At 37.5% G+C, this 20,079-nt stretch overlaps 1 protein-coding gene across 13 annotated transcripts in view; it reads left to right on the top strand.

Moving 5' to 3' along the window:
* BMPR1B (bone morphogenetic protein receptor type 1B) overlaps positions 1–20,079 on the top strand; it is a 448,509-nt gene that overhangs the window by 388,176 nt on the left and 40,254 nt on the right. For 12 of the 13 annotated variants that reach the window (XM_069593683.1, XM_069593685.1, XM_069593692.1 and 9 more), the window contains one exon: positions 10,147–10,306. The exons of the other annotated variant lie outside the window; for it this stretch is intronic. In XM_069593683.1, coding sequence (XP_069449784.1) covers positions 10,164–10,306 — 143 coding nt within the window. In that variant the 5' untranslated portion in view covers positions 10,147–10,163. The remainder of the gene's footprint in view (positions 1–10,146; positions 10,307–20,079) is intronic. 13 annotated transcript variants of the gene reach the window in all.

The following is a 20,079-nucleotide window of genomic DNA, read 5'->3' as shown; positions in this document are numbered from 1 at the left end:
GGTGCTGGGCTCTTTAGTGGACACCCCTGGCAGTTCTGTGCATCCTCCTCATGTCTCATCCCAGGGAACCTGGCAACGATCTTAGCAAGCGTACAGAAATCGCGAGTGAGTAGTGGGAGATGCTTTTTATCTTACAGAGGCTGTTTATCCCCCTCCGGAAATGTAAGCCAGACCAGTTAAGATGCTTCTGGCACACACAAAAGAAATGATGGAACTTAGTCCTTCCTGGCATAGAGGGTGGAGAACAGGACAGTTCAGGGGGTTCAAAAATTTTATGCATGAAAATTACTGTACATGACAAGCAGATAGTTTAGCTTGGCTGTCCCTGCAGTGTACGATTGAGGTTACTTTTAAACTGCTAAATATCCTGCATACATTGTTTGAACTTCTGTGTTGTCTGTGTGTTGGAGTGGGGGCCTGTGTTTGCCCTTACACATTTTCTAGTACGGTCATGATTAAAATCAAGTGTTATGGCTGTGTAAAGTCTTTGTGGTATAATTTGTAGTTTTTGACATAGTAAATTCTTTTGCTATCTGTGACATGTAAATCTCAATTCATAGATTATCGAAGTCTAAGTTACTTTCTTGCAAGTACGATATTTACAATATAAAAATATTTTAAAGTATACATTTATGATTTAAATATTAGAAGGAATCAGTGTTTTGAAGATTTAGTTTCTAAATCATTTACTTTAATCAGGAAGGTTATAACTTGTTTTACGGTAAAGTATGCAGTCAGAGAAACTAAGGCAAGTATATTTTAGTAATTCACGACATTTTTGCTATCTTAAACTTTTCCAAGAATCATAACACGTAATTGTAAACAGAGCCATGTAAACAGCGCTGCAGGTTTTGTATGGTTGTTTCTTTAGTTTTTCTGTTTAAACTCCGTATAATAGCTTTCTAATATTCAGATTTTGCTGCAGGTTATCATTATTCCATGTTGTTTCATCATAGACCTTTAAATTCACTGGTGATGATAGTAGTTAATATTGGTGTATTGTAAGTTAAGTTTTAAAATATACATATTCTATTTTATTCCTCAAACATTTAAATATTTGAAATAGCAATATATTTGCATTTTTAAGGTCGGTAAACTCCTCACTAAAGTATCCTTTAACTATTATCCAATTAGAGGATACAGAAAGGATTAGAAACAGAGAGAGATCCTAAATGCTTTCCAGGTTTTTTCTTTGGGGAAAAAGAATAGCATGAACCTGGTGATTTGGTTTCTGATCTATCTGGCTTCATTGTCACTTCTCTTCTTTACATAGATGTCTGTTCAAAGTAGTTTTACATATCAAGCTGTCTTGGGAGTGCTTTGCAAAGCTGTGGAGTAAGTTTTGGTGTGATGGCAAGTAAAACATCCGCTTTGATTAGCTTCAGAACTCTGTGAAACAGAGCATTGATAGAAACATCACCGAATAAAACCAAAGCTCCTGGCTTGGCAGTCTGCCATGTCCTGGTGGACATTATTGTCAAAGAGGCTGTGGTTCAGTTTCTTTTCCAAAAATGTGGATTTAAACAGACATACTAAGTATTTTAAAATACAGAGATATTTTTGACCTTTAAAATGATCCTTTTAGCTGTGATTATGCTTTTTTATGAATATAGATTCAGTTTGATGTTAAACTATCTTTGAACATGGTGGTTACTTGCTTGTAAAGTTTATTTCTTCTTATATTGACATTTTTACTAAGATACTTGTAACCATGTTGTGTTTTAGTGTTTTCAAAGGCTTTTAATATCTGTGAACATTTTGCTTGAGCTTCTCAAAACTCAAAAGCTTTAAAACCTGAGGGAAAGGTATCTACTGTTTTACCCTTAAAGAATAAAAATGTGATGTCCAAATAACTATAACTGCTATTATAATCAATTATGATGCTTACTTGGGCTCATAACTCTGTATTAGTTACCTGGAAAACAAATGTACATGTTGTATGGTCCCATTTATGTATTATTTCATTTTTTAAATGATTTGCTCGACTCCTAGCATCTCAGAATATAAAACACTTGAATTATTGAAGTTTTCACTTTTTACCCAGATGTTGTAGGGTCTCTGGGCAGAGCTTGCTTGATATAAAATGTTGAAAACATGATTGTCTTACAGAAGCTGAGTGATGTAGTGATATAGATGTGTTAAGTATAGTGAAGAGAGAAACAATTGCCAGCAAATGGAAACATTTATAACAAAATATTTTATTATAAAGGCCCTGGTTTCTATAGTGGTCCAGCATGTCTCTAACATGGTAAAACTAATGTGTTTTTCTTACCCTATTCAGCAGTGTCAACAATGAACCGCTGAAATGAAACAACTGTGAGAATCCCTGGTTTTGGTGCTTATGTTTTCCATAAAGGTTATTGGTTGATTACTGCCACTCCTGGTCATCTTCCCTCGTGTGTCTCCTACCTGAGACTTAGTTATATTTGACAATTCTGTGTGGCATTGTGACATCCATTTTATTGTTTGCATACACTGTTTTTGGTTTTCCATATGTAGTTGATTTGTCTCACTATGTTCCACATGCAGTCGATTTGTCTCACCAGCAAGATTGCTCTGTTGCTGAAGGGACTTCCAGTGCTCTTGGCCACTGTGTTATGTAGATGGAATGAATTTAATGATTCATTTTTACCACAGGGAAAAAAGAAAATGAGTAACAATGTATTAGCCACGAACAAACTATCCATGTTTCTGAAACCAAAAAGCTCAATATTTTTATAGACTTTTTGTGCGCAGTGACGAACCTAAAAAGGCAGTTAATGGAAATAACATAAAAGAAAGGGGAATTGAAGAAAAAGAGAGAAATCAGGATGAGAAAAAGGATGGGGAAAGAAGAAAAGGAAGAAAGTAGAAACATTTAGGAGATGAAGCCTTAGAGAAAAGGAACAAAAACAGTGAGGGAAAGAGAAGAAATATGAAAAACAAAAGCACACAAAAAAAAAGGCGAAAAAACAGAAGCTTTAGCAGCACAGATAACAATGACAATTTACTGTTATTCACTCAGTATGTTCAGGGAGCTGTGATAGGTGCTTTCTTTGAAATAGCTCGTCCAGTTCTCATAGCAAGCCAGTGTGTGCTGACACTCTCCACAGCCTCTGTTAAGTGACTTACTAAGGCCACAGAGCAAGGCAATAGCTAAGCCGGGTTTGAACTGTTTTACTCTATATCCTGGTCAAGTCTGAGTCCACTGCTTGGTGACTACACATGATACGTTTCTCACTTGGCATTCCATGCCCTTCTATAGCATGCTAGCCCCTGGACCCACCACCAACAAGCCTCCCTTGTCCCTCTCTCCTATGACTTCTGAGACTCTTGAAGGAGAAGGACAGTTAACATCACTGAGCAGTTAACATCACTGTTAATAATTGAAATTCTACTCTTTCTTTATAATGCATGAGATTTTGCTTTGATATTTTTGTTTTTAAGTTGTATTTATATTTTGTTTTCAAGAGTTTAGGCACATATTCCAACTTTTTATTAATGATTGAGTTTCATGTTGTTTATATATGTATTTTTAAGTTCTGTTGCAAACAGCATAGAAAGCTCGTTTGAAAATGTTTTAGTATAAAAGAGGGTTAGGCAATGAAAATTGAAGTCAGGACTTTTGAATTGAATAATTTCTAAGATAGTAAATTAAATTATTGAGTTAAATGATTCAAGGTTTAGGTGATAAAAATAAGTTGTCTATTTAAACCTACTATTCAGGATCACTAAAGCTTGAAAATTAATATTATTTTCAAACTCTGATTCACGTTTTATTGCTGTGTATTATAGGTTTTTATTTTTAACCAGTATACCCTTTAAACCAGTTTTGGTTGAGAAAGGAAATGGGCATTGATTCATGTTATTTATTAATATAGCAGTGTGGATAGTGGTAGAATGGACCATTCTCAAAGCACTACTGGACAGTTCGGTGCTTTCGTATTTTCTTCCACTAATCTTTTTACCCAAGATACTTGAAGTACAAACTTGTATGATGTGAATTTCAGTTCCTCTTCTGGCTCCGGCCTGCCCTCTGGTGAAAATGAGGTAGAACAGAGAAGACGCTCAAAATTTTGTTTATTTTTGAGATATTTGGAGTAAAAAAAAAAAAAGAAAGAAAATGAGAGCAAAATAGATTACTAGTAGATTCTGTGGCACCAGGTAATTATATGTCATCTTTAAATGAATTTTGAAGAGTCACAGCTCTTTTTTAGTCCATTGCATATTTGAGATTTAATTTTCTTGAATTATCCCTATTCATAAAGATTGTTCTCTATGTGTTTTAATGTGGTAGTGGATTCTAATATTCTCTTCACTGTGACATATAAAACAATATGTATATCACAAACTTAAAATGATTTATTGCATTTTTGAAATGATAAGAATGTTACCAAGAAAAAAAAATCAAAACTAAGTTTAGCTAAAATGTACTTTAATATATAATAAATGTACTGTAGGATAGGGCTTCCCTGGTAGTTCAGACGGTAGAGTGTCTGCCTACAATGCGGGAGACCCGGGTTCGATCCCTGGGTCGGGAAGATACCCTGGAGAAGGAAATAGCAACCCACTCCAGTATTCATGCCTGGAAAATCCCATGGACCAAGGAGCCTGGTGGGCTACAGTCCATGGGGTCGCATGGAGTCGGATATGACTGAGCGACTTCGCTTCGCTTCACTGTAGGATATGACCTGTTAAGCCTTTGTAGTTGAATGGAAGTCACACTGTTGCATGATGATAATTTTTATTTCATGAAGTTTGAGCAATTTGCCTGAAAAATCTGTAAATCTATCTCATATGAAAATATGTGTTGAAATATGTTCTTTCTGTCCTTGTTGAGAGTTTTTTAAAAACATAAATGGATGTCAAATTTTGTCAAATGCTTTTTCTTCATTTATTGATATGATCTTCATCCTTCATTTTGTTAATATGGTGAGTTGTACTGGTTGACTTGTGGATATTGTAACATCCTTCCATCCCTGGAGTAAATCTCATTGGATCATGGTGTATGATCTTTTTAATATATTGTTGGATTTGGCTTGCTAATATTTTGTTGAGGATTTTTAGATATGTTCATCAAGAATATTGATCTGTAATTTTCTTTTCTTATGGTGTCCTTTTTTGGCTTCATAACATGATTTTGGAAGTGTTTCCTCTTCTCCTGTTTTTAGAAGAATTTGAGAAGGATTGATATTAATTCTTTGGATTTTTGATAGAAGTGACCAGTGAAGCCCTCTGAAACTAGACTTCCGGTTGTTGGGAGGCTTAAATTCTTGATTCAGTTTCCAGATCTTTCTGCTGCTGCTAAGTCACTTCAGTTGTGTCCGACTCTGTGTGACCCCATAGACGGCAGCCCACCAGGCTCCCCCGTCCCTGGGATTCTCCAGGCAAGAACACTGGAGTGGGTTGCCATTTCCTTCTCCAATGCATGAAAGTGAAAAGTGAAAGTGAAGTTGCTCAGTCGTATCTGACTCTAGTGACCCCATGGACTGTAGCCCACCAGGCTCCTCCATCCATGGGATTTTCCAGGCAAGAGTACTGAAGTGGGGTGCCATTGCCAGATCTTTCTAATAGCTACATAATCTTTTGTGTACTATACACAAAAGATTAACTCAAAATGTATTAAAGATATGAATGTAAGACCTGAAACCATGTAACTCCTCAAAGAAGACATAGATGATAAGCCCCTTAACTTAGGTCTTGATGATTTTTTTGGATTTGACACCAAAAAAAGACACGGAAAAATAAATGAGAGGGACTGCATCAAAAAAAAAAAAAAAAAAGCTTCTGCACAGCAAAGGGAAACCATCAACAAATGAGAAGGGAACCTACTGAATAAAAGAAAATATTTATAAGATGTATAAGGAGTTGATGATCCAAAATATATAAAGAGCTAATACAGCTCTTCCCTGGTGGCTCAGTGGTAAAGAATCCTCCTGCCAATCCAGGAGACATGGGAGACGTAAGTTTGATCCCTAGCTCTGGAAGATCTACTGGAGAAGAGAATGGCAACCCATTCCAGTATTCCCTAGACGGAGGAGCCTGGTGGGCTACAGTCAATAGGGTCGCAAAAGAGTCAGACACGACTTAGCAACTGAACAACAACATACAACTCATTAGCCAAAAAATGAATACAAAACCAAAGTCCTGTTTTAAAAAGCAAGCAGATGATCTGAATAGTCATTTTTTCCAAAGAAAGACATATTGATGACCAACAGGTACATGAAGAAAACATTTAACACCATTAATCAATAGGGAAATAGGTATCAAAACCTCAATTAGATATCACTTCACACCTGATAGAATGGGTATTCTCAGAAAGACAAAAGATAACAAATCCTGGTGAGGATGTAGAGAAGAGAAAACCCTTGTGCACTGTAAACTGGTGCAGCCACTGTGGAAAACAGTATACACATCCCTCAAAAAACTGAAAAATAGAACTACCATAAGATCCAGCAATTCTGCTTCTGGGTGTTTATCCAAGGAAACAGAAACGAACTTGAAAAAAAGAATATCCACCTCTGTGCAGCATTATTTACAATGACCAAGATACAGAACAACCTAAGTGCCCAGCACGGGATGGATAAAGAAGGTGTGGTACATTGTTGTACCCCTGACACTAGTATTGTATGGCAGTTATACCACACTTTAGATTTTATAATCTTTTTAAACTGTATTCTTAAGCTTTTAATATGAGTCTAATAAAATGTATTTATTCTCCTGCTACTGCTTCTCTTACCCCATTCTCTATTTAGCCTCCAAATTATCACTCAATGACTTTAATTTTATCTTGTGATTGCAAATATTGTGAATTGTTTGATAACGATTCTCATTTCATAAGAAATTAACACATCTATACGAGTAACTGACTCCTAAGTAGTAATTGTACAATTTATATAGATTACTCCTTTGATTATTTTAGCAAAAGCAAATATAAAGCACTCTTTACCTGTCTCAGATTTGCATTTAACTATCCATTTATTTAATGCTTCTTATAAGCAATCATTTATCATCTCACTACTTTTAGTTTTGGGGTCACATTATATGAAGGTAGCCTTTATATGTTCTTTCAGTGTTGTCTGTTAACTCAGTCTGCAGAGATGAAATGTTTAATATGAGCTAACTGTACTTATCTTTTTGTTCTTATGAATGTGGTTTTGTTAAAATAGCATGTATTTTGACTACATGTTAAAGTGTTAAGCATTTTAGAAAGATTATGCAGCAATATTTTATCCCTGCAATCTGTATAGAAAGGATGATTCTTAAACCTTCTAGTTAGCATGTTTTCCTTTCTAGTGTCTCCTCAAGATTCCTTTTATATTACTAGTTATTTAACCCTTTTTGTCCTTGTAGTGGAATTTTATAATTAAAATGCTCTGTAAACTATTCCTTTGAACAAAAATTATGGTTTAACAGTCTTTCTTGTCAGTAAATATACTTCTACATCAACATTTCAATAACTACATAGAAATCTCTTTTAAAAAATCTGATTATACCCCTGGTAGCTCAGCTGGTAAAGAATCTGCCTGCAATGCAGGAGAAGCCGGTTCAATTCCTGGGTTGGGGAGATTCCCTGGAGAAGGGATAGGCTACCCACTTCAATATTCTTGGGCTTCCCTGGTGGCTCAGCTGGTAAAGAATCTGCCTGCAATGCAGGAGACCTGGGTTTGATCTCTGGGTTGGGAAGATCCTCTGGAGAAGGGAATAGCTATCCTCTCCAGTATTCTGGCCTGAAGAATTCCATGGACTGTATAGTCCATGAGGGTCACAAAGAGTTGGACACAACTGAGTGACTTTCACTTTTTTTACAGATTGTTAATAAGCAATATTGTGAAAAGACTCTTTCTAGCTAAATTTTATATCATTATTTAAGTTAAAGTGAGAGAATATCATAAATCCTTTCTTAAAACACTTCTTACAAAATGACACCTTATTTTCAGTAGTTTGAGGATGTTTCCTTTTCTACCATAGACCATCCTATGTGAAAATTCCATTTAACAACTTATCCCATCAGACGGTAAATTCTTTGTATGTTTAGTTCATCCTACATACCTGGGCTATGTCTGAAACAAGGTAGGCACTCAGTATATATTTAAGAAGTAGACATACGTGTAATATTAATAAATGAATTTTTATTATTTTGTTTTAAAAACTTCAAAGAGCAGGGGCCTGGTATGGAGGGAAGCGGGATGTAATAAGTTTTAAATATCTTGCTTTCATCACTGTGAGTTACTTTGAGGTTCCTCAGGTCATAAAGTTAGTAAGACTGAGAACCACATTATAAAAAGGAAGTCAGTGTGGTAGGGAGATATATAGACATACCAGCACCCACTGCACCTGGATATCAAGCAATGCCAGGGCGCTTAGACAGGTTTTAAATACAGCATGTGAATGTGAGCTGTGTTTTACTTCACTTTCTTTTGGAGTTTTCACTTATGGACGAGCACCATATTTTACAGAAATAATAAACACCTATCGGGATTAAATATTATTAATCTAGTCCTAGTTTTCTTAAAGTGGAGTTCCAGTCATCTGTCTCAAAATCACATGGGGACTTGTTGAGTATGCCTTCTCTTGGCTTACCTGAGACCTGTAGAATCAGAATCACTATGATGGCCCAGGATTCTGAATAGAACACACTCTTACTATATTACAGTTTGTATATCTTCTGCAGACTAAAATTCAAGAAACTGTTCAAGAAAGTTAGGTGCACATCTTACATAAATTTCAAAAATCTAATGAAATATTAGAATTAATGATTGGGGAAATTCTGATAAATTGATCTAACAACAACTTTATTGTTTTCCTTTTGAATTATTACTCTAAGAATTCAACTAATTGTTATAGCCCAGAGAAAGTCAGAAAACAGCATCACAGATCTGTTTTTAAACTCCTCATTCTCTGATATAATAATGGTTGGAGGCACTAATTTATAGTTTAAAAAATTGCAGGTGCACACTGTACGTATCTGTTGTGTATACTGTACTTCAAGAATTTCTATTTTTTAACCCAATGCCTTTCAGATAATATTTTTGTTGAAATTTTATTTAACTATAGGTAAACTGGATCTGTTGTGAGATTTTAAATCAAACATTGCTCAGGGTGACGATTTCTACAGTGACATAGCATGTATGAGAACTTTTACCACTATGCCTGAGACTTAATAGGTGTCGATCCATGCTTCCTCAAGCATCATTATATTCCAAAGGTGGTGGTAAAGAAGAAAATATGAAAACAGTCTCAGTGATATGTCACCCTATGTTGTGAAACATTGTCTTGCTACTTAAAAGGTAAAAAATTAGATTTTTCCAATAACATTACCTAATATTTATCAAGTAACAGTACATAACATACACCGTCTAAATTCTTGACATGACGTAGGTGTTTATAATTATCTTCATTTTAATGATAAGAAAAAAGCACAATGAGATTATTTGTAAAGTTATTCAGTGTCAACTAGCTGATAAACGATAAAGTGTATTTTTGAACCCAGAAAAATATATCTCTAGATATTATGCCTACCGTAGTTTCTTCCACTTAAACTGAAGATGTACAATCACTGCTAATAGGTAGTCCCTTTTGCTTGAAAATACTGATGAGGGAGATATATTTTTTGAAATATATCTTGATAATTAAGTTTCTATCTTCCTATGAATTTCACAGATTAAATATTTCCTATGATTTCTTTAAAAAATACCTGATATACCTAAAGTAAAAAGACTAGTAGAAGTTTTAGGGCCCAAACAATCTGGATTTAAATCCTGTATTCATGACTTATTAGCTGAGTGCAGATCACTTAAATTTCATATCTTAATTTTCTCATCTGAAAATGGGAATGATAATATTTACTCACAGTATTACATACAGAGATAATCTGTATAATAGTGTGTCATTGAACTGCTTGCACTCAGTCAAATCCAACTTTTATAGCTTAATGTAGAAGCTACTACTCCGAAAGGTTTATGAGAATTTCTAGTGAGACCTATCTATATTGTAGAGAAAGTATAGTTTTCCATATCAGAACATCAGAATGTATTTTCTCTTTATATCTTTAAGTGTTACAAATCCTTACTATTTTGTTTAACAGCATGATTCTTTGGACAGAAGACTGTGGCTGGGTTATCCCAAAGATGCTTAAGTTAAATTCTTACTCTTTCTTCTTTTCAGCAAACTTCCTTGATAACATGCTTTTGCGAAGTTCAGGAAAATTAAGTGTGGGCACCAAGAAAGAGGATGGTGAGAGTACAGCCCCCACCCCTCGTCCAAAGATCTTGCGATGTAAATGCCACCACCATTGTCCAGAAGACTCAGTCAACAATATTTGCAGGTTGGTCATATCAATTGTTGAACTCCAGTTTTCACAGAAAGGCATCCTTTTTTGACTATAGAATTTTAGGCTAGTGCTCCCAAGAACACATTTTGGGGAGTAGGGCCTACCTCCATTACCTCTCAGAGCTGTGCCTGTCTGAACTATTGAATCCCATTTTGCCCTGAAATGTTGTTCTGAAATCATTCTTCCACCAAACATCACTTGTGCGCATAAACAGAGAGTACAGATCCCAGGATCCTTGTCAAGGAGCAGAAACTAATTATTTTCTTTCAAAGACCTCAGCCCCCAAATAAATAAATGCAACAGCAGCAGCTGTTGAATGTGTGGGGGGTTTTGTTTGTTTTAATCATTTATGTTGATGGTGTTAGTATCTTGGAAAGAACACCCTAAGTTGCTGACTTCCCAGGTAGTGCTAGTCATAAAGAACCCTCCTGCCAATGCAGGAGATGTAAGACAGATTTGATCCCTGAGTTGGGAAGATCCCCTGGAGTGGGAAATGGCAACCTACTTCTGTATTCTTGCCTGGAGAATCCCACCTACTTCTGTATTCTTGCCTGGAGAATCCCACGGGCTGAGGAGCCTGTTGGGCTGCATTCCATGGGGTTACAAAAAGTTGGGCATGGCTGAAGCGACTTAGACTGAGTGACTGACACTATCACTGCCAAGCTGTTAGGAACATTCATAAACTCATTCTGGGAAGCAGTGTAGTGACAGAGCTTATGTGAGTCGACTAGAAGTTAGAAAGACGTTATCAAAGTACTCAAGAATGGGCTCCTTAGTAGGTAATCAAGTTTGTATAAATACTTTCAAATATTTGAAACTAGGCTTTTTGCTTCGTTCTTCCTTACACATCATGATGCAGCTACACCCATCTCATTGGTGACTGTCCCTGCATTTATTCCCCTTGGTGAGGTCGACAGTGGATACAGAGGCTAGAGTACACCCAGGGAGAAGTGGGTGAGATAACAAGACAAGTGTGGGTCTCAGGAGCTGAAGTGTCAGAGAAGCAGAGTCTCCCTTGAGGAGGGTAATGGACCCAGATAGGGAGCTAGGCTGCTGCTGGGCTGGAACTCTGGACAGAATATCTGGGCAGCTGTTTAGGACCTCTAGTTCCCCAGGAAGGAGCATAAAGCTGAGCGGAGTATTTTTTCTTTCATACTGAGTCTTAAAAAAGCTTCTTATGAAGTGGGAACTATCTAATAGAAGCTTACCAGTGTATCCTAAAATTTACAGTTCAAGTAATATGAATTGACAGAATGACGCAATGAGGAGATTCGGGTGTGTTAATAAATATGTGTCTCATTTAATCAGCACAACAATGCAGTGTGATAGAGAATGCTCATTTCTTACCATTAGACCTAAGGAGTTCAGGGCCCAGAGAAGCCTAGTAACTTAGCCCTTCTATGATAGTACCAGGTTGCAAGACTTACTTTAAGTCTTAAACCAAGATAAAATGATTTCAAAGCTCAGAAGGTATTTCCTAGGAAATGCTTGCAGTAAGCAGAAAAAAGTATCAGAAAAATCACACAGAGTTTTCTGAAGAAGAGCAGCAGGAATTAGCATGTTAGGGAGATATTCTACTGTTTTGTCTCAGTTCAGTTCAGTTGCTCAGTCGTGTCCGACTCTTTGCGACCCCATGAACCGCAGCACGCCAGGCCTCCCTGTCCATCACCAGCTCCCGGAGTTCACCCAAACTCATGTCCATCGAGTCGGTGATGCCATCCAGCCATCTCATCCTCTGTCATCCCCTTCTCCTCCTGCCTCCAATCCCTCCCAGCATCAGAGTCTTTTCCAGTGAGTCAACTCTTCGCATGAGGTGGCCAAACTATTGGAATTTCAGCTTTAGCATCATTCCTTTCAAAGAACACCCAGGACTGATCTTTAGAACGGTCTGGTTGGATCTCCTTGCAGTCCAAGGGACTCGCAAGAGTCTTCTCCAACACCACAGTTCAAAAGCATCAATTCTTCAGCGCTCAGCTTTCTTCACAGTCCAACTCTCACATCCATACTTGACCACTGGAAAAACCATAGCCTTGACTACACGGACCTTTGTTGGCAAAGTAATGTCTCTGCTTTTGAATATGCTATCTAGGTTGGTCATAACTTTCCTTCCAAGGAGTAAACATCTTTTAATTTCATGGCTGCAATCACCACCTGCAGTGATTTTGGAGCCCAGAAAAGTAGTCTGACACTGTTTCCACTGTTTCCCCATCTATTTCCCATGAAGTGTTGGACTGTTTTGTCTATGTCTGTAGTAATTGCGAGTGAGTCTGTACGTGCCCTTTGAGCCATAGTTCTGGGGATCATACGTTCAGGTTTTCCAGAATTATCCAAAATTATCCCAGTTCAAATATTTTGTCCTGTTTTCCTCATAGACCATTGAAGTGTCCTAAGTTGCTTTGAGAGGAAGTGTTGAGGCACTGTTACCTGCAATGCAAGTTCTCTGTGGTTGGAAGGGGGAGCTCGGCATGTAGGAGGAGAGGTGGTGGGTTTGAGCCTGGAGATGGGAGAACTTTGACCGTGGCCTGAAGGAGATGTTTAAACAGGAGTAGCAATGGAGATTGATGTGATGTGATTTGCTTTTTTAAAAAATTATCTCTGCTGCAGAGTACTCAGTGTATTAGAGGGAGACAAAAGTGAGTTTGAGAACAACAGCAGCCAGCTGAGAGAAATTGAAAAGTGGATTCAGGAAAGACACAAAACTAATGTTTATTGAACTTTTATACTACTAGAATGTTTACTTTCATCTGTCTTTAATCTTCATACCATTCCTGTAAAGAATGTAGCATTTTCCAGATCAGAAATCTGAGGCTCTGAGAGGTTATAAAATCTTCATTAGGTCATTCATTGTGCACACCCAAATGATTGAAAAAAAAATTGTGGCCAAGGTACCAAGATTCTAAATTTCTAACTAACAGCTAACCTCTGACACTCAAAGGAGTAGAAATATTCACTCTTGGGTAAAAGGTACATCAATTTTGCTAACAAGATATTGATTCCAATTGAGCCTCCTGTGAGCTGAGGTCAATCATATCTGAATCACAAGGCCTTTTTCTGTTCTGTGCTCTAAGACTTAGGAAAAGATCCAGGCCTTTCTGCCTCCATCCTTGTAAGCCCTTTGAATCAGATAGTTCTCAGGCTATGGTGGTGGTGGTTTAGTCGCTATGTACAATTCCTTTGCAACCCCATGGACTGTAAGTTGCCAGGCTTCTCTGTCCATGGAATTTCCCAGACAAGAATACTGGAGTAGGTTGCCACTTCCTTCTCCAGGGGATCTTCTCAACCCAGGGATTGAACCCACGTCTCCTCCATTGCAGGCAAATTCTTTACTGCTGAGCTACCAGGGAAACCCTTTTTAGGCTCCTCTGTCCATGGGATTTCCCAGGCAAGAATACTGGAGTGGTTGCCATTTCCTTCTCCAGGGGATCTTCCCGACCCAGGGATCAAACCTGGGTCTCCTGCATTGCAGGCAGATTCTTTACCATCTGAGCCACCAGGGAAGTCCCTTCTCAGGCTATACCTCTGGTCAAAAAATTTTCCCCAATAAGTTGAGCACTGATACTTTCTAAAGTTCAATAAAAATGAATTACTAGAAAAATTAATTTAAAAGACAGATTACATTCTTCATTTTTCTATTGTCTGTTAATTAAATTCAAGGGCTTCAAGCAGTAAAGAATCCACCTACAATGCAGGAAATGCAGGACATGTGGGTTTGATCCCCGGGTCGGAAGGTCCCCTGGAGAAGGTCAGGGCAACCCACTCCAGTATTCTTGCTTGGAGAATCCCGTGGACAGAGGAGCCTCGTGGGCTACTGTCTATAGGGCTGCAAAGAGTTGGGCACAATTGAACAACCGAGCATGCGTGCATTGATTAAATTCAACAGAGCTGGAGTTACTGCGATACAAATTGAAATTTGTACTCACAGACCAGTAATAAGTTTTGAGGGAGCACATTTTGAGTAATACTGCACTAAATCTTGCCCTTCTAGGCAAAACAGTTTCAAAGGTAAGTCCTTGCTTATGGCTTGGATGAAGGCTGGTACCAGACAGATCGTAGCCAAGCTGGATAGCCTGGGTAGAGTGTATGCTCATTACCACTCCCACATTCCTGTAGAGAATAACCCAGAAAGTAGCCCAAATCAGAAGTGCATTGCACTTTTTCAGAGATTCTGAAATCCCCTGAAGATCTAGGGAATCTTCTGACCCAGGGATCGAACCCACGTATCCTGCGTTGTAGGTGGATTCTTTACTGCCGAGCCATCTGGGAAGCGCTTGATGGGATAATTCAGAGAGCATGCACAAAGTGTAGAGGGTTTTGTCCTTTATTTTGTTATTATTTTTTAAACTCTTTCCGAGTTCTTTTTGGCCTTGATTCCTGTCAGGTGCAGTTGTGTCTGCTTCCAAAATCCATTCCGTTTACATGGCCTAATGGCATGTATGTTAGATGATGTAGTGCATATATATCATGCTGAATAAAGTAGTAGGATACTTTTTTAATATCCATAACTCAAAGGATGAAAGCATTGTCTAACCTCCCTCAATAAAATATTGGCCATCTAAATACCTTTCAGTTGCTCCTTCCCATTGCTTATCTTTCTTATTCCATTTCTAGGTTCTGTTCCTAGGACCTCATACTGTCACTGTGTGCTTTGAAAACTGCACAGTCATCTTAATTAACTCTTTGTGTATGACGTCCACCATATCAATGTTCTGCTTAGTTTTCCTGTCCTAGCAGGCAGAATCGCAGTCTGATTTATTTTTTCTCCATACAATCTGGTCCCACTTTGTGTATTCTTCCTTGTTTTACTTGACATGATCTGTGATGGTCATTTTTGTCCCTTTCTCACCACCTCTCAAGTTACTCTACTCTTTCACAAGTCTATCCAGTTCTTTCTTTTTTTTTTTTAACTCTTTTTTAAGGTAATTTTAAATATTTACTCATTTATTTGACCCAAAATACTCCTACCTTGGCAGTTTTCAGGGTTTGTAGGTATTATAAATCACATTGTATATTTGCATAGATGTACAAATGATTCCAGGTGCCTAAATGACAAATTACATGAGTTTCTAGCTGTTTCCTGAAAAGTCAAAGAGGGCAGAAGGGAAAGCTTAGAGGTTTAATATAAGGCTTTTTACAGCTATACATCGAGAACCATTGAAAATTTCTGAGTAAGAAGGAACATGTAAGATCAGGCGATGCTGTCCAGAGCCCTTTTGTATAGTTTCTGTTAACTTGGAGCTTCTAAACCTTCTGCCAAGTGTGATGGTGTGTACTTTCAGAGAGATGCTCCTGACCCAGGTCTCAGAGTGTTTGAAGTGAGCACTGTTCTCATTTGTGTGTACATCTTCTGTTCATCCGGTTTATTCCACTGTTGCCCAGACCACCTGAACATTCAGCTTTATGATCTTTTTTTCCCACTAGAAGATGTTGAGTTAAAACCATTTCACATATGAGAAATGGCTCCTTCTGTGGAACATATCACTTAGTTGAATGAGGATATGGTTTCAAATTCACTTGTGAAATCTTTTATAAGGAATAACTCTGCCTTTGTGTCTCTCGTTAATCATGAATGATACTTAAATGGATCCATTTAGTGTTGGACTTAAAAGAAAGTGAATAGTGTTGGGCTCGGTACAGTTATACATAGAGAGTCATTGAAGATACTTGAGCAGGAAGGAAGATGTAAGATTTTTCAGGTAGTACTGTGTGGAATGGGTTAGAGACTAGAGAGAGGAGAGGGGTGTCCAGGTAGGAGGCTCTCAGAGTAAAGTATGTCAGAGGTCTCTACACAGGACTGCAGGAGTGAGAACATGCAAATGTGTATATAATATAACAATTGAGACAAGTTCAAAACAATCTTGTACCTCCTGGGAAGAAAATGAACAAAACGTTAAATCACTTGGCATGGCTGCCAGAGGAGGATGTATGGTAGTTACACTCTCTTCAAGATACAGTAAAAAGGCCCCTCTCACATTGGAACTTCATCACTAATGTTGTAACTTCAGTAACTTCAGCTTCTCCCAATACTGCGACATCTCAGAGGAAAAGCCAGAAAATGGGAGCAGTGACAGTCTTACCCATCTTACTGTCTTTCCCTCCACCACCATGGGAACACACCCACCTAAGATGATAAAGGGACACAAACAAAACAGAAAACAAAAGAATCTTAGGACTCCTTGACTCTGATGATGACCTTTGCTCAGCGTTCTTCTTTGCCTTCCTGCTAGTCAGTAGAAAGCACTTAATTAGCTGGTGATTTCTGTCCCTCCTGAAGTAGAATGACTGGCTTTCCTAGGATTGGTGCATAGGTGTTGAACTCCTTGAAAACAAAGGCTGCATATTCCTCACCCTCGATTCTCAGCATCTGTCTGGGGCATAGTATGCTTAATGTGTGAGTGTCAGTCGCTCAGTCGTGCCCGACTCTGCGACCCCATGAACTGTAGCCCACCAGGCTCCTATGTCCGTGAAATTCTCCTGGCAAGAATACTGGAGCGAGTGGCCATTCCCCTTCTCCAGGGCATCTTCCCTTTCCAGGGATTGAACCCAGGTCTCCTGAACTGCAGACAGATTCTTTACTGTCTGAGCCACTAGGGAAGCCAGTATGCTTAACAGTTTGTAAAAGTAACTGTGGTTAAGCAACTTTCAGCTGTTTTAGTTAACTGACTAAAATCTACATGACTTAAACACAACTTGAAAAGCTGTATCTTTATTTACCTATAACAGAACACTTTATTTATTCCCTTCACTGTGAAATAGATATTTTAGAAGGCAGTATCCTCAAGAATTTACAATTCACCTAAAACAAGCAGCCTTTCAAGTAGTATCTGACCGAAACTTAAAATAATTTTGAAAGAAATTTAAGAATGCTAGTATTTCTTACACCCTGGAAAAAATGGAATAAATAATTTGATTCAGTTTGATCAGGATAAATAGATTGATTGGTGTAGAGAACTTGAATCCTTGTGAGCAGATGCACTAGAGCAAGTTTTCATTAATTTAATCAGTTTTTGTCAAGAGCACAATTTTAAACTATTTAATAATTAAGTAATATTTGAGTTACTTGGTGATTTTTAGAATACTCTATTACTGCTTTTAAAATTTCCTATCACCCTGATTGAGCAGATCAGATAAACTCCTTTTTAACTACTACTTTAAAAATTGTATTTTATAGTTAAATTAATCTTTATAAGGAACTAAACCAGTTAGAAAAAAATTTCTACAATAGTCCCTTCTCAGCTGAGGTGGTTATATTTTTGGACAACTTGGGGTTTATAATGAAGGAGCATAAGATCTTAGTGGAAGAATAGAGTTAGTTAAAGGGACCAAGACTTGGGTAAACCTTATAAACCTTGCCCTCACTCTGCAATGAATGAATTGGGGTCCAGAAGTGAAAGTGAAGTCGCTCAGTCATGTCCGACTCTTTGCGACCCCATGGACTGCAGCCTAGCAGGCTCCTCCGTCCATGTGATTTTCCAGGCAAGAGTACTGGAATGGGGTGCCATCGCCTTCTCTGATCCCTTTCTTACTTACTAGTAAATGTTCACGGGCACACTGAAAATCTCCCAAGGCAATTTATCTTCGATGTTCTCTCAAGATTTTCCAGACTTCTTTGCTTTTGAAATACTGGGCATATTCAAGGAGGCATGAACCTGTAGAACTATCCAAGGTGGTAACAGAGGTTTTATTATCACTACTTTGACTTCATATGACGTTTACTTTTTCAAATGCTTCGCTTTTTCATGAATTAGCCTTACGTTGAGAGGCATTCAGTACTGATGACTGCTAATGTTTATAGGCAACTATTTTGTCAATTACTTTTCCTGACTTATAACACAGTGGCGGAATTTTTGAAATGTCACATCAGTTGTCTTTTTTATTGATGTTTGGTTGATTTACAGTATTACATTAGTTTTATATATACAGCGTAAGTATTTAGTATTTTATAGATTGTACTGCATTTAAAATTATTATAAAATAATGCCCATATTTCCTTATGCTGTACAAATATATCCTTGTAGCTTATTTTATACATGGTAGTTTGTACCCCTTAATCCCCTGCCTCTATTTTGCCTCTCCTTCCTTTTGAATTGTCTTTTAAAATTCATTATCATTATTATAATCAAATGATTCATCCTGCACTCATATATACATCTCACTGCTTTCAATTTTGTATAAAATTATTTCACCTTTTATTTTTCTCATGATTCTTCATCTCTTGTTATCACTTTCAACACTCTAGGGATGACAGGTAATAATCTATATAAAACATTTGAAACCTGTACTTAAATATGGAAGCAAGCAGCAGAATGTTGAGATAAGCCCATAGTAGAGTCAGATGCCTTTGGTGACATTCAGCAGCCATCTCTTAGTGGTGGGTGGTTGATCGGCTTTGATTCCAGAGTGCAGTTGTGTTTATATTTGTGCTTGCTTGAGAGTTGAAAGTTCTCAAGTAATTTTTAAGTGTCTGTAATTGCACTACTGGTTTCCAGTCAATGGCCCTTCCTAGCTAGGAATTTCAGTAAGAAGTTTATAAATTAATTTTATCTTGTTGTCAGTAATATGCACTTGAGATGTTTCTCTTACCCCCTTGCTTGTCCTCCAGCTAAGTATTTCAGTTTGTATCTGAATTTATAACTTATAGGATGCCAACTTCTTTCTCGAGGGCCTCTCCCTTTCCATCCCCTTTGTAACATTTATTTTTTATTGAAATAATGTTGGTTTATAACATTTCATGTCTCATTGTGCCTTTTATTTCTACTTCTGTATACACTATAGCATCTCTCCATCAAAAATCTTGTTTCCATCCTCTATTTTAGCTTCTTCCTCTTCACAGATAAGGGAGTGCTCCCCCAGTGCATTTTTAAAGCTTGAATTTACTCTTCCTGATGTTTCTTTACATTTACCAGGACATTGTAAAAGTAACATGCCAACAGCTTTACCAGCCTTTTCTTTTTTGATTCTTATAAGTTGCCTCAAATTACATTTCTGTATACTCAGATTTTGACTTAAGGGGACCTCCTGGATAAGGAGAAGTTAGTCTTTTTAGATTTAACATATTGTATCAAACTTTTTAGTCATGCTATGATAATGTCAGAAGCTTAAAATAACTTTATTCTTAATTCCTGAGTTTTACTTTTGATAAGAAATGCAAGTTACACGCTGAATGTAAGTATATAGAAAAGGGATAAAAGAAAAATCACATGGTTATTGTTTGCTTATATTGTTTAAGGTAAATTTCTAAGGGATAGTTCTTTCATTTATTGCCTTCAGTGTTTACATGCTTTGGATTTTCATAGTAATTTCAGTACATTAGTTAAAAAGCCCCAAAGAATTTAGAGCATGGGCTGTTTAAAGGCAGACTTTCTTCTACAGCAGTATTCATGCATTTGACCTTGGTCTAACAAAATGATTTATCATTGGCCATTCCTTGCCGTTCATTATGTCTGAATTTTGCCTTGCTTGTTCTTGTAAACAGGCATTTTGGATCGCTTGAGGCTTATAAACCAGGTAAACAATTCTAAGGGTTTTGATGATAACTGAAGTGCCGGTGTATGGCAGAATGCTGTCGCCACTAACACCCAAATCATGCTCTGAGCTTTCTTCCTCTGACCTTTTAGGTCGTGTAGTCACATCTGTGTTGGACGCTGACCATGGATATACATCTTTCTCTCATGAGAAAGATGGAGATGTAGTTCTGTAGCTTATTTCTTAGCACATGCAGTAGTGGTTTATGACTTATATTGGGAGTCTGTTTGCATTCATCACCCAAA

Source organism: Ovis canadensis, chromosome 6 (assembly GCF_042477335.2).
Source record: "Ovis canadensis isolate MfBH-ARS-UI-01 breed Bighorn chromosome 6, ARS-UI_OviCan_v2, whole genome shotgun sequence".
Classification (NCBI taxonomy): domain Eukaryota; kingdom Metazoa; phylum Chordata; class Mammalia; order Artiodactyla; family Bovidae; genus Ovis; species Ovis canadensis.
This window is presented reverse-complemented; position numbering and strand designations above follow the sequence as displayed.